Source organism: Helicoverpa zea, chromosome 22 (assembly GCF_022581195.2).
Source record: "Helicoverpa zea isolate HzStark_Cry1AcR chromosome 22, ilHelZeax1.1, whole genome shotgun sequence".
In the NCBI taxonomy this organism is placed as follows: domain Eukaryota; kingdom Metazoa; phylum Arthropoda; class Insecta; order Lepidoptera; family Noctuidae; genus Helicoverpa; species Helicoverpa zea.
In genome coordinates, this window is record NC_061473.1 from 3,348,485 (window position 1) to 3,364,105 (window position 15,621).

A 15,621-nucleotide genomic window follows, 5' to 3' on the forward strand; every position below is an offset into this window, starting at 1 on the left:
TCACCTCCAACAGAGTTGAACCTGGTGTCATCAGAAGCGCCTCATTTGACAGATCATTTCTTACTATGGTGACGTTCTCCGAATGTATGGGTATTAGGAACTATAAGACATTTCATTCCATACATAATCGAATCCGTTCGGGTTTTTCACCGACTACCTACCTAGATTTGAGTAGACAATGCTGATTATTTTTTTTTACACAACGAAAGATTACTTCAAGGATGGTGTTACACAACTTGAATCGAGAACTGACCAGCAGTTTTTGAGTTTGTTTCTTTGACTTTCGATTTCTTTAATCATTCTGTTAAACTCAACCGGTATAAAATAAAGTTATTGGATTGATGACTAAAAATTATCAGATGCTTCTTATTGTTATACAATTGTCATTTTATGCATAATATGGACTTTTATTTTCGAAATGCTTCGTCATAAAACTCAAGTGACACAGACATTATTAGTTTCTTAAAGTTATAATATTTTTTACTATTTGTTTACCACTTGCCCAGCCTTTATCCAATTATATTGGAGTTAGCTTCCAGCCCAACAGGATGCCACCTAATACCAATGTTTTAAGAGAGCGATTGTCAGTTGGGTAGCTTAACCATTCAGCTATTCCTTAACCGTTTAGTTTTTTTTTTTTTGGATTTATATATTTCTGAGATCATATAAAATATGGGTTTGTTTTAAAATATTTTATTTATTTATTTCAATAAGTTAGTTATGGTCGTAACTAAACTATTAACTAAGTATCAAACTGGGTTAGGTTTACCACAGTTTTCCCGTATCCTCAAAAAATTATTAGTCAGTTCTGGATGAAACTTTAATGGGACACACTTGAGGTAGTTTCTGTCCAACAAAAAATGATAATCAGAATCGGCTTAGTCTTGAGTAATTGCTTTATACACCTAGTAACCTAGCCTAACGTTACGTTAATTGTGGATACTAAAATGTCGAATATATCTTAAACCCTAAACATTTGGAGTATGTCGTCATAGTAAAAAAATATCTATCAGAAAAGGCGCTTCTGATGACACTAGGTTCAACTCTGTTGGAGTCAGTAAAGGTCCATACAAAATCATTAAACCAATTATCATTCGAACCGGTGATAACTCAAAAGTTGCTAAAAAGATCCCGTTGAAAATTATATCGAACTAACGTTGAAGCACGTTCTTTGCATTAAAACAAAAATAATCAAAATCGGTCCACGCAACTCCGAGTAATTGGTTAACAAACTTGAAGTTAATTGATTATTACGGACACTAAAATGTCGTGTATTTCCAAAACCCCATACATTTGGAGTAAATCGTTTTGATAATCATGATCTATCGAAGGATGCGCTTCCGATGACACTAGTTTCAAGTCTGTTGGTGGGTGGGGACAGGGTCCATACAAAATCCGGCATTGTCCTTTAAAAATAATGTACTAAACCAGTTTAATTTAGCAGCTTGCAATTATTTTACATACAGACAAAAAAAAATGAGCAAAAAAACATCCGGATATCATCCCAAACAACAAATATGCACATGATAAAAAGGTACACCCTCCATTCTGTACCATCCAAAGGTTCCCTTCTACCCAATTCTATTGTTCCATTACCAGATATTCCATTCTGGTACGGAAGGGGCGTGTCCGGGGGGCGGGGCGATCGACCGAGACAGAAAGATGAACCAGCTGTCAAATTGTTAGGGAATATTAACGGATCCACCGAGATAGAATGGGAAGGAGATATCGTTGGCATTTCGTTGGGAAAAGAATTTTCGTGTACGTTGCCAATGTATGCCGTATTTTTATTATGTTTTTTTTAGGTATGTAGTTCTAATGTAAAGATTTTATTTAGATTTGATAATTGATGTGTATTTTTATCATGGAAGAACGAAGCTTTGAGGGCTTTTTAACGGTCACCAATTTAGTTAAATAATATTCGGCCCAAAATACAATTTTAACTAAATTATAATTCGGTAGTCTAGTACCTAATTGAATTTTAAAAGATAGTTACGATAGGTAACATAATGTAAGGCGCAATATAAAAAAAAGCATAATTAAAATATACCTAAATTGCTCAACATGAATCACATGAGCATAAATAAATTTAATTTATCTAAACGATTATTTTACACGTACTTATTGAATTAACTACTAGGGCGACATAAACACGCAGAGCTTTAATATCCTGAGCAATAATAAAGAGGTTGTTACAACATTTTCGAGATACACATCGCATCATAAAAAAAGAAAATAGGTACCTACCTACCATAACCTATTCCCGTACTTTGCCAAAGCAATAAAAATATAATTTTAACTCTACTTTTATTACGTCTATACAGAATAATTTATTTTAAGATATTATTATAAGCATTTATTGAAGTGTAAATAATAAATGAGTCGAAATAATGTCTATGATAACATGTTATGAAATAAAATATAATATTATTTTTTCTGTTAGATTATGCCTATTTGGGTAAATAGTAGTCATTTTTAATATCAGTTGTCATCAATAGGGAGTATTATATTGCTTTTATTAATGTTTTTTTTTTCATAATCCGATTATTTTAGAGATACTTTCAGTACAATTTAGTGCCAAGAAGAGAAGTCTTTTTTAATATATCTGGGTATTCTTTTTACATGTAATAACCGCGTTAAGAGTAGCTATGTAAAAACAGGTACCTACTAGTGTTTATTTTAATCCAGTATGACTTTTATGAGATAGGTGTAAAATCGTGTATGTGGTTAGAATATGACCGCTTTTGACAGTCTTGAAACCCTTAGTACCTTACCTGGTACCTTAATTTGTAACAACTTTGATACTTACACCATTTTCGTAATTAGATAGGTATGTCTAATACGCGGAAAAGTTACAAGCAACGACTACTTATTTAAAAAAAAAAAATTAAAGGGATTATGAAAAACTTGTACAAATGCGTACTTACATAAGTTTTACACGACAACAAAAAAATGTGCTTTACAAGTAAACACAACGTAGGGTACACACAAGGACAAGGTACCTACGTCATTACAACAAAATTCATTCAACAAAAATGTATTTATAATAGCGCTGACACAGCGAATAAAAAACCTCTTCGCTGCCATGTGACCTTGGTACTTGAATTTGACATCCAAGTATCAGTAGCCAATCACTGATCAATTCAATCGGAAAATTGACCACAAATGACTATTATCTGTCAATCTTCCCATGCATGTCTATTTTGACCAAAATCTGACCGCAATATGAATGTTTCATTAGGGTTCCGTATCCACGGGACCCTATTGTTTTCGCTCCTCTGTCCGTCCGTCCGTCTGTTAACAGACTGTATCTCATGAACCGTGATAGTTTAGAGCAGCGGTTCCCGAATTCTTTTGGCTTCGGAACCCTTTTCGTTTCACCATTTTTCGGCGGAACCTTACCTTAAGTAAGAAGTAAACTAAAAACGTAAATACACTTAGGTACGGCTCGTGGCGTGTGGTAGCGCACCAAATGGTTATATGGTTAGAGACATATTCATTATACTCAGGCGTAGCATGGCTACCTATCTGCCACAAGGGCCAGAAAACAATTTAGCCGCCCTTGACTTTGTGTATTATGTGAATAGTTTTCAGTTTGAAGACTGACAAAGTAAACGCAAAAAGAAATAGATTGGGTTTGTACAGGTGCGAGGCAAGCGAGCGCGATTTTTTTTAACTAAAAGAAGAAGTTCCAAGCACCCGCTAGCATTGAAAGACATTCAGTGGTAGCCGGTATCGCGAGCGAAGCGAGCGCGAATTTTTTTTAGTTTAAGTACCTACACAAAATAAACAAAACCACTGTAAATTAATAAGGTCTCAAAAAGTACAATCCACAAAAAAAGCAAATGCAAATGAATAAGCAGCTAGCGAAGAAAGCGCTATTGCTTTTTCTGAACCAGAGGAATAATAAATAAACATCAAAGGAAAACTCGACGCAAGAGCGCGAAATTTTTTCGGTGTTGGATACTTGAGCAATGAAACGAACCTAAAAGCATCACACGTAACATGGAGTCGCGAGCGAAGCGAGCGCGAAATTTTCGGATTCGCGGAGGTGCAAAAATTGGAAATAATGTCACACTTTGATTCATGGTAAAAATAGCCACTGGAAATACTCGTATGCCGTTTCATTTCACGTCCTGTCAAATGTATGAAAACGTATAATCCTGGCGATGAAATAAGCCTCGCTACCTACTTTTGCCGATTGCCGAAGACCTGGAGGTATCAAGTTAATCTACAATTTGTTAAAAAACGGAATTTAATTATCTGCTGCCGTGGCCTTCCCCCGCCACTTGTCGGGAAAGTACGAGACTTACACTCCCGATTGGTACCAACCTACATGGTGCCAAAATGGAATTTTGGAATGCAATATTTAAAACAATTTTATTGAAAATGAATAATAATATAATATAATAATATAATATAATATAATATTGTCAAAAGTGAAAAGATTTACCATATGGAAATCTTGAATTTTCCACGGAACCCCTGAGGGCCTGTCACGGAACCTCAGGGTTCCGCGGAACCCCATTTGGGAACGGCTGGTTTAGAGAGCTGAAATTTTCACAGATGATGTATTTCTGTTGCCGCTATAACAACAAATACTGAAAACTAAATATTTTGGGGGGCTCTCATATAACAAATGTGATTTTTTTGCCCATTTTCTAAATAATGGTACGGAACCTTTCGTGCGCGATTTCGACTCGCACTTGGCCGGTTTTTATTCACAAGCTATATTAACGGCAGCCATATTGGATGCAAAAAGGCTAGATTATTCGCACGCTGATTTTAATAATCATAAAGTTAGATACATTCGATTAATTAGAATCAGAATCTGGTTGAAAAAATATCCGTGGGATTGACCTCGGTTTATTTAGGCTGTAAAATGTAAATACAGTTTAAACTTGATAAAAATAATGTCTAAGGATAGAATATTAAACCGTGAGAATATTTACAAACATTTATATAATGTGGAAGTTACTTAAAATGCAGACTATTAAATTAATCGATTGAACTATTGATTTAAAAAACGCATTTTTTTCCGCAACAAGGAAGTTACGATAGTATAATCCTTACAGTAGATAACTGAAACATTGTCAAATCTCCTTCAATCTTATACAGAAATAAAATTATATTTGTACAGACCCCCCCGAAATTTCGCCCATATCCCGTAAGGATTACATACGAAAGGTGTCTATCGCTCTATTCTGTCCTTTTTTTTCAGTTATGTATATCGTAATTAAAGATTTTAATCAAACAGCCAAACAACATTTTTATAATATTGCTATTCTTGTAGGTTTTTTCTACTTATTTCCAAATACGCAACGATTTACAGTTCATAAAAAAACAGTTTGTGACGCACAAATTGTTGTGGCCATCGTTTGTCTGAATGCACCGTTGCATATTTATTTTTATTTATTTATTTAACATACGTGCATCCACCTGACCCAGCAAGCGATTACGTAGGAAATCTCTGACGAAGGTATGGTAGTATGTACTAAGATTTGCTTTGCAGTAGGTAATCAGCGTCTACAAAGAATGCTTAAGTATCTGACGTAACGTGTAGGTAACTTATTGTTTGGCTATCATTGAACATCCTTGGCAGTCGTTACGGGTAGTCAGAAGCCAGTAAGTCAGAAACCAGTCTAACCAAGGGGTATTGGGTTGCCCGGGTAACTGGGTTGAGGGGGTCAAATAGGGCAGTCGCTCCTTGTAAAGCACTGGTACCCAGCTACATCCGGTTAGACTGCAAGCCGACCCCAACATAGTTGGGAAAAAGGCTCGGAGGATGATTTTCAATCGTGCTAAGGAATACTAAACTACCTAATAACTCGAGCTTTGTTGCTGAAACAATTTTGAGCTCAAATCAATTATTTGAATTTTAACCAAATAATCCCGAAAAAAATTTCATAACTTACCTTTAAGACCTTTAATTATGACAATATGCATTACATTCCGACCTCTCACTAATTATTTGTTACCAACTTCAAAATGAGAATCTCGGATTGACCCGGTACTAAAGACAAACATAACACATACAAATTATGGTTATCAGTACAAAACTCCTGTTTATCGAAATAAAAAATAACGAGGCGTATCATTATTGCTTTCAATTGGTGATTTCAGATCCAAAATTATAATATGGAAATGAAGTTTGTCAAGTTGTAAGTACGAAGGAATATTGCCAATAATCATATTGTTTGGTAAATAATGATCATTGGTATCACTGATTAAATGAGTGTAGTAGAAATCGGGATGTTCTTTTTTTTAATTGTATCTTTACAAAAATTATGATATGGTAACTTTACAAGGTAAAACGCAGTTTCAAACATAGTACATACCGTCTTATATTTTGACGTGCTACTTAACTGGGATTTTCAGGTTTTTTTAAACACTAGGATTACTTACCTACCAATAAAAAAAGAACAGCTAAGGTGTAAACATTATTATCATAAAGGCTTTCAATTGTCTACTTGCAGGGCAAAGGCCTCTTCTCATATTGGAACTCAAAAGATTTCGAAGTATGTATAAGGGAAGAAAATTCATTCATCACGTTACATAATCATTGTAGTTATTTTTAATATCCTAGTAAACAATAACATTAAAATCTAGAAGTTACCTACTTCTCATATAACAAAGAACGTCAAATAATGTACCTGCTGAATCAGCAAATTTTCTTCAATCAATTAATTTTAAGCAACGTCATTACTATGAAAATACAGAAATAAGTAGGAACTTAGACATGACTTCTCGCACTCACACTTACACATTATTACTAGCTTCTGTTTCCTCGCGGTTTCACCAGGCAGCGTCCCGGGGGAACTACTGCCCGTACCGGGATAAAATATAGCCTATTAGCTTCCGCCCGCGGCTTCGCCCGCGTGGATTCCGGTTATATCGCGTTTCCAAGAGAACTCTTCAAAAGTCCGGGATAAAAACTATCCTATGTTCTTTCTCAAGGTCAACTCTATCTCTTTACCAAATTTTATTAAAATCAGTTCAGTGAAAGCCTAACAGATAGAGTTACTTTCGCATTTATAATATTAGTAGGGATGTTACTCGGGAATAATGTAGCTTCCCAGCAGTGAAATAATTTTCGAATGGTTGAAATAGTTTCAGAGCTTTTAGAATACAAACAAATCTCTTTATTATATAATTATTAGTTGGTAATAATTTCGCGGGAAGAATTCTCGGACATTATTCCAAATTACTAAAAATCCCTTTGCCTCAACGTAGTCGATTATAATCGATTAATTTATGCCTAATATTCAAGTTGTCGATGTTATCGAGTCGGACCGGTCGGGCCGATCTTTAGGGCTTGGTACTTGTCATATAGAAACATGTTGTATGCTTGTTATATTTATGTTTACATGCTACGAACAACAATAATGTGTGTTCTCGTATAAAAATGTCGTTTTTAAAGATAGCAGAATTGTTTGTAGTTGGATAGACAGTGATGGTAATTTGTATGTTAAAATTAGGGCTGCCATCTCGAATTTCGCCAAACCCGGACAAACATTTAAAAAACCCGGACATTTGGCGTAAATCGCATTTTTCCCCCGAACCTAATTTGTAATCCCTTTACTATTAACATATACTCAAATTCAATGATATGCTTCCTTACATGAAACGTGTCCGGGTTTTCCCCGGACACTTCTTGAAACCCCGCCCGGACGGCCCCCGGACGGCCTCCAAACAAGGACAAATCCGGGGAAACCCGGACGGATGGCAGCCCTAGTTAAAATGATACCTAGTCAAATACTTCCTTATTTACTTTATTTAATAGGAGTTAATGTTTAATTCGATAAATATTGACTGTAGCCCTAATTCGTTAGTTGGTAGGATTTAATGTTTTATTATTAACGGCTTCTAGGCATTTAAGTAATTGTAGTCTTCGAAATACTTTATCTTATATGCATTTTGGACCCTCGTTGATTTGGAATTTTGATATTCACTTATACTGGTTTCACAGGAATATTTCCATACAAAACCAGCACATAAACTAACAAACAATAATTCAACATTCATTGTTTTAAATATTCAAATAATCAACCGATTCTCGATTAGGGCAAATCGATTCTAATCTCACTAAATCTGCCTAAACGGGACTTCATTCCGTGGTTGCGATACAAGCAATTGATTTTAATTCGACCGTAAACAGCTTCACATAATCGATTCGAGTGCTCGCTCTGACAGAGCACGACCGTCAGTGTGTTCTTGCCAGTTTTATTCGATACATGAATATTCATAAACTTTTTTATAGTTGTTTGAATATTCGAATCGAATAGACAGTGTTTTGTTGATCCGTTGACGTGGTTGTTGATGAATTGTTATTCCTAATTTGAACTGGGTAACACATTACATTTTCAATATTTGAAGATGTGTTTGTTTGAAATTGGAACCGTATGCTTATTCTTAGGTTTGAAGCATTGATTTGAAGTAAGATGAAAGCTCGAAGTAGGTATATTGTCTCTGGAATGTTAACAACCTCTTTGATTAGATCATCTTTCTCGTACGTAGGCGTAGGTACATTTACAATGCATAATTTTAATTCATTTCTATATTTTCTACAACTGTCATTTGTCTAGCGTCAAGCAAGGGTCTTCTCCGTGAAATAAAAAAATTAACATTCTTGAGAATTTGAATTGTTGTTCATAGCTAAAGTTTTTTATCAGTACCTAGATACCTATGTTATAATTTATACCCACCCAAAACAAAAATGTGAAAGGTTAAAGGTTAAAGGGAACAAAAAAGTTCGATAATATGGAAATCCTTCGCCTATAAAAGAAGTGAGATCTGAATAAGTACCAAGTTCCATACACATACCTCAGTTAAAAATAGTTACTTTTTAATGATGTTACTTGGCATATTATGTTCGTGGATCAAAGTTACACATTCGTTATTTTCGAAAGTGACTCACACTTGGCCGTTTTCAGATTTTTACTTTGACTAAATACAAACCTTTGTAACGAATTTCAGATCGGTACGACCATTCGAAGATATATTATAAAAATATAGATAAATTTAGTTCGTTTTAGTTCCTTAGGGGTATAAATTTACACTGGGTATTTTACACCTTCATTATTTTGAAACCGACTCACACTTGGCCATTTTCAGATTTTTCCCTCTACCTTGACATAAAGACCTACCTCCATGCCAAATTTCAAGTCAATACGACCATTGGAAGTGGTCTAGGTTTTTGATGAGTGAGTCAGTGAATCAGTGAGTCAGTCAGTGAGTGTATAGTAAAAATAGCGATTTTCTGACGTCAATATCTCAAGACCTACAATAGGTATATTAATGAAATTTTATATTTTAGATAAGTGAGGGGGTCTCAACAGATACTAGAAATTTTACTTTGAAATGTGTAAATAAAATAGATTTTGAATTATAGGGGGGTCGAATTTGGCCCGAAATGGTTCGTGTAATATAACCCACGGCCGGTGTGTCGCTTTTTTTGCTCGAACTTGGCGGACACACTGCCGTGTGTCTAGATACCCCGCTACCGTTCCCTACCCCATACAGATTATAGCGCGAAGGAATTGTCTATGCTTCCAATTAAATTCTCCTTGGGTCATTGTCAAGAATAAAAACTATTTTAATCGCCAATAAAAATATTCTCTTCCATATTTAAATCTAATTGATGTATTCCATATCTGTTTGCTGCTATGAAACAGATTCTCATTTCAATTTCGTCTTTAAGTCCTTACAGTAAGGATCACGGCTCATTTTTCCGAATGTCAAAGTTTAAAATTGTCACAAAGTTAGTAAAAGCTTGTCATCAATCCAATTTGAACTCTATTCTGCAGTAACAAAGACTAGATAAGATGCAGAATATAACTTTGTAAGCAATGGAAATACAGTTTGACGGTTCCGTGGAAGCGTTTACCCCCCGTAGCGAAGAGGCAAAGGCCACAAGTGGGCAGGCCATGGTGTCCATTAAATTTAGGACATTACGACTATTTAGGCTGTTAGAACGTATTTAATAATCAATTAAATCAATAACATAAATATTGGTATTAAAATACACGGGGATCGGCTGTCAACGATGGTGGGTAATGATAAGTATGACACATGATAGATATTTATTAAGATAGAAACAACACTGTTTTTTTAAATAAAATGATTGTAGGGAATAAATGTTCATGGCAATGATTTCAACACCAACATATTTCCATGTAGTTATTAGGTACTAGCCGTTTTCCCGCGGTTTCACCCGCGTCCCGTGGTAACTACTGCCCGTACCGGGATAAAATATAGCCCATGTTACTCGTGGATAATGTAGCTTTCGAATGGTGAAAGAATTTTTAAAAACTGTCCAGTAGTTTTTGAGCCTATTCATTACAACCAAACAAACAAAGTTTTCCTCTTTATAATATTAGTATAGATGTATGTAGGTTTTACGAGACCTATTTTTCATACTTGTGAGTTTCAAACAAGCTCTTCCATTAAGAAATAAAAGCCACTTTCAATCTAAGCTTTCCTAAAACTACTAAAGAAAAATACTCACTCATTAAAACCTTAACCAATGCTTAACATGTAAAGGCTATCAAAAGAAAAACAGAAGCAATTTGAATTCAAATGAGGAATTTCGAAGGACCTTCCTTCTATATTTTATGATGACGTTGGCCACCCTGGCGTTTCGTTTCACGCAGTGAGGTTACGCTACTGTTCAGCCCCCTGGTGATAGGAACACACTTGACTCATAATATTTTATTTTTACGCTAATGACCGCCCGCGACTTTGCTTGAGATGAAAATTTTATTTACCTAATGATTCTGTGTGGTTTTGATGAAAATTAGGATTAAACTGTTTTCATTTGTACTTGTATGTAATTATGTCGGAATAAGGAAGGTATTTAATGATTTGCAGTAGATACAAAGTAATCACTGTCATATTTATTTAAAGGGGAGGACACTGGACTTAAACCAGGAAAAAGTTGAATTAGGGAAATGAAATGTTAAGACGAGTTACCAAGATCCGAGAAGAGCCGAGGTTCTTTTTAAAACTATAATAGATACATATTCCAGAAGTATTGGGGTTCTCTATTAACCATTATCATCTAAAATAGGCTACAGACTGAAGACCCAATTAAAGATCGATTGGGGCTGATCTGGTGACAGTAGTGATTGATTACCGATTTCGGACTTTATTTTGATATTGTGATATTTTCCTTAATTTAGCAACTAATACCGCGCGCGCAAGGTAAATGGAGATGCACATAATTGTAGGTATATAAGGAGAGTCGCTCTAGCTCTTAACAGATCATTTGTAGGTAGTAAAGTTCAGTTCAACCCAATGTAGTTTTTCATACTTCAGCTGCAAAGGTTATGTTTAGACATTCTTAACGGATACTAAATACCTGTTGATACAAAAACTATTGGTAGGTATTCTAAAGTATCTATTCACATGCCCAGAAGCCACAGATTATCAACATACAGATGAGGTTCTACAAAAAAGGTTCGTTCACAATTATGTCAAACTCAATTTGACAACTTGATGAACATGGCCGTTCAGCGTTTGACATTACCTCGTGGGTGGTCCGTCCGGCATGCGTGTAATTTTTTTTATTTTTTGTTTTTCAATATATTTTTATTTCGACCACCGTAGGGCGATGACTAAGTGGCTTTCGATAACTAGCTACCGACGAAGCGTTATAATTGGTTATGACTTTTTGGCGTGTGGCCTTCACATGATGGGGACTACCTAACGTTTTTGTATTGTTTGGGAAACATCACACACACAACTTAAGTTAAAAGATTTTATAAAATAATGATTTCAAATTCAAGTAGAATGTGTTTCTAGAGATTTACTATGATTTTCTTCCCTAGGTTATCAAAGCTATGGATTGTGAAAAACTAATCAAAATCAAACAGCCTACCAAAGACAAAGTGTACCATTCAAAAACAGAACCGTAAGCGCAAAATGACAGCACAAAAACTATTTACCCCCAAAAGAACTGTCAAAGTGACATTGTGTGTGACATTACCGCGAGGGTAAATAATGGTGACCCTGATGCCGTGTAGCTACCTCGGAGGGGGTGCCTCCCCACGCTGCAGCTTGGACCACGCAGAGCCAAAGGTCAGATGCATTCTGATAACCAAACGTACGACCTGTGAGGATTTCCATTTCCGCATAATAGTTGCCGCCATTTTGACCTGAGATCCTGATAACCAAAGAGTTTGGTTACAAACTTTCGGACAGAAAAAAAAACAATATTTGAAAATTATTTTTGGAAATCCTCACTGTAAATAGATACTTCAGTAGAAAATATAGTTCTTTAAAGTTCGTACGATTTGAAAAATATTGTATACTTATCACGAAATGCACTCTGTATAAATGCACAACAATGCACTGCACAATATATTAGTTTGTTTTATTTAGTTTTAGCTTGCTAACTCAGTATGTTTGCACGGAATGGCCTCCTAATATGACGCTTGCATGAAATTCTTTTGCCTTGAAACCTTCAAACTGAAACTTGTTCTGCTGACAAAAGAAGATCCCAAAAGATATGTGAAAACAGATTTACCTTTTCCCAATCTATGTCACAACATGAGATTAAAACAATCCATGTGACACGACGAACTTTATGGCACAAGCCGCCATGATGGATATACTCGCCGCGTTATCTGTCCAGCGTAACTAAAACCAAATTTTATTGTGCTCATTGTACAAAACTGTTTATGTTTTCCAAGTGGTATAGCATGGTGAGGCGTCAGATCTCATGTTACCCATTCATGGGGACCATTAAAAAGTCGTAACGTACCTACGGGACAGAGGATCGTTAGCCACCTGATACCAGGCTCTCATAACTTGGAGGCGGTATTGGCTTACATGATGGTTGATCGTTTAATTTTGGTATGCGATGAAGATTAGCGCGTAACAATGCCTTATTGCTTGATGATTAGGCTACGGACGAGCGGAATGATTTCGCGGTACTGTCTGGGAAGTTTTAATAAGTCTATTAAAGACTCGTGTTACAAGTAGATACTCCGTTTTGTTGCTTCGAAGCAAGCTGGGTGGTATTTCTCGAAAGTCATTCGAATGGCTGTAGTCGAAATTCAAATTAGTAAAACGTCAAGTTTCGAATAGAGAACATTAATAGTTGTGAACTGTTCTTAAAACAAAATCTTCGATGGCTGTTCGAAACAAAAATGAATCGACTCAGAAATAATAGAGATATTATTAATTCAATGGGCATTTTTTTAACCTATAACACGTTCACATAAAATACTATAACAAAGAAACAAATAGAAGGCAAAGGCAAGGAAAACTAAAGCCACCCAGAGATAACAGCAATAAAAACAAATTTGTCCAAGTTGATAGCCGAACATGGCGCGATTTATCGACCGAGATGTCTTTCTCGATACAACTTGTAAGTTCCCGCGCTTTATATCGATTGGGCTTAACTCCATTTTGTTTATTTAATCGAATTCGGACTTACTTTGAGATGTGAGATATTCGTGGAATTTTTGGGAATGAGGAAGATTGCATTTTTACTTGAATACGTGGATTAAATTGTTACGTAATTAGTTTGGATTAGTATCAACTTATCTCTAGTTTTGACTCGCTCGATTTGTATATTTACACTGTAATTTATAAGTCACACATAGTTTTTTTACATACTGCAAGTACCAAGCAGTTGCAATCAATGAGCGTAGAAAGGAGCGGGTGAGTTAAGACCAAGGGTGAGTTGAAACTAAACTATTTATTTAACCGTTAATCTTTTTATAATAGTCACAATCTCTTAGATAACATCAACCATGAATTATTAAAAAAAATATTATATATGTATAATATGACAGCAACAGCAAAATTATTGATTCGTGATTTAATGATAACAATGGCGAATATAACTATTAAAGTGCGCATATTGGGTACCCTACAACATTTTACATACAATTGCAATAAATAAAAATACAAAATTAATGATACAATAAAGAAATATTAATCATCACATCGTTCCTATTCAAAGCTCAACCATTAAACATAAAACAAATGACGATAACCAAACAATAAACAATGCGGGAACTTAAAAAATAAATCACTATTAAAAATTGACAGTTCACGCGACAACTCGGAAAAAAACCGGCCATGTGCGAGTCGGACCCGCGCACGAAAGGTTCCGTACCATTATTTAGATAATGAGCAAAAAATCACGTTTGTTGTATGGGAGCCCCCAAAATATTTATTTTATTCTAGTTTTCAGTATTTGTTGTTATAGCGGCAACAAAAATACATTATCTGTGAAAATTTCAGCTCTCTAACTATCACGGTTTACGAGATAGCTGTATCTCGTAAACCGTGATAGTTAGAGAGCTGAAATTTTCTGGTTACACACGGACGGACGGACAGAGGAGCGAAAACAATAGGGTCCCGTTTACCCTTTGTGTACGGAACCCTAAAAATCATCGTCATCTTATTAATAATCGGCAATATCGGTTGTTATCGGAGATAAAACGTAAAATTGGTTGGCCGATAAATTTTATAATTTATAGGTTACGGTGCGGGAGCGAGGCGAGTCGTGGCCGCTCGTAAATATGCATACAGATAAAACAATAAACGAATTACGTTTAAATAAAGAAGCGTTTTGTCCTGATCCTTGTTTAGGATACAGCGTGTTGCTTTTTTTGGCTGCGTGTCATTCGGGACGTGTCATTTGGGGGTTTTTACACACCAAAATTAAAGTCCTTAGATATTTAGTGGTAGGTACTTGTATTAGTTTATGATGGGACTGCCATGTTTTTATTCTGACTAAAAGCCCCTAAAATTACAGATTAAAATACGTACTTACCTCCCCACTCAGAGACATTTAATGATTACTTAAGTCACACCTTAGTGACGGAATGTCATACAAATCCTTCACTAAGGAATGGCTTAAGTAACCATTAAATGTCTCTGAGTGGGGACGTTAATGTATAAAAAAAAACAAATATAAAATTATATTTAACTATTTTTTTTCTACTTCATAAAACTTCTATATATAGATGAATAAGTTGATAGTCACAAGATATTTGATAGAGTACATAGGTTAACTCATAAATAAGAATTACCATAAATAATGTTAATGTTTCGCACTATCACGAACACGATCTTATAGTTATCGTACTTACTGATTTGATTGATGACATTTTATGTTATTAGCTGCGCCTTTAAATACTGCTTATTTACTAGAATAGTAATTACAATAATAGGTGCATTTAACGTTTCTTTGTTAACACAGAAGCTACCTACATATACATATAATTGCATAGTTTTTAAACTCTACCATATTTTCAGCATTGAAAATTCAACCAACGTTTTCGAAAATGGCCCAAAGGCATCCTTAAAAAATGCAAACATCTGAATTGATAACCTCCTTTTTGAGAATACGGCAAAAAATTATTTCTTGAAAAAAATCTGTCATACTTAATGAAAACTACAATTTACACAACTTACACGAAATTAACACACAAAAATAAATTCTAAATCCAAACTGACTCAGCCTGTACCAGACCATCGGTTCAGGCGCGTTGTCGCCGCGTAAAACGTATAAATTAGCCCGAGTTATCGGGAGATCGGGCGGCCTCACACCTCGAGAGGAATGCGCCCGCTGATTTACGCCCTTTCTCACACGATACCTCC

At 35.3% G+C, this 15,621-nt stretch overlaps 1 protein-coding gene across 1 annotated transcript in view; it reads left to right on the plus strand.

Annotated features, from left to right (window-relative positions):
* LOC124641288 (eyes absent homolog 2) overlaps positions 1 to 15,621 on the plus strand; it is a 55,972-nt gene that overhangs the window by 12,453 nt on the left and 27,898 nt on the right. The window contains exon 2 of the mRNA XM_047179335.1: positions 11,829 to 12,078. Coding sequence (XP_047035291.1) covers positions 12,001 to 12,078 — 78 coding nt within the window. The 5' untranslated portion in view covers positions 11,829 to 12,000. The remainder of the gene's footprint in view (positions 1 to 11,828; positions 12,079 to 15,621) is intronic.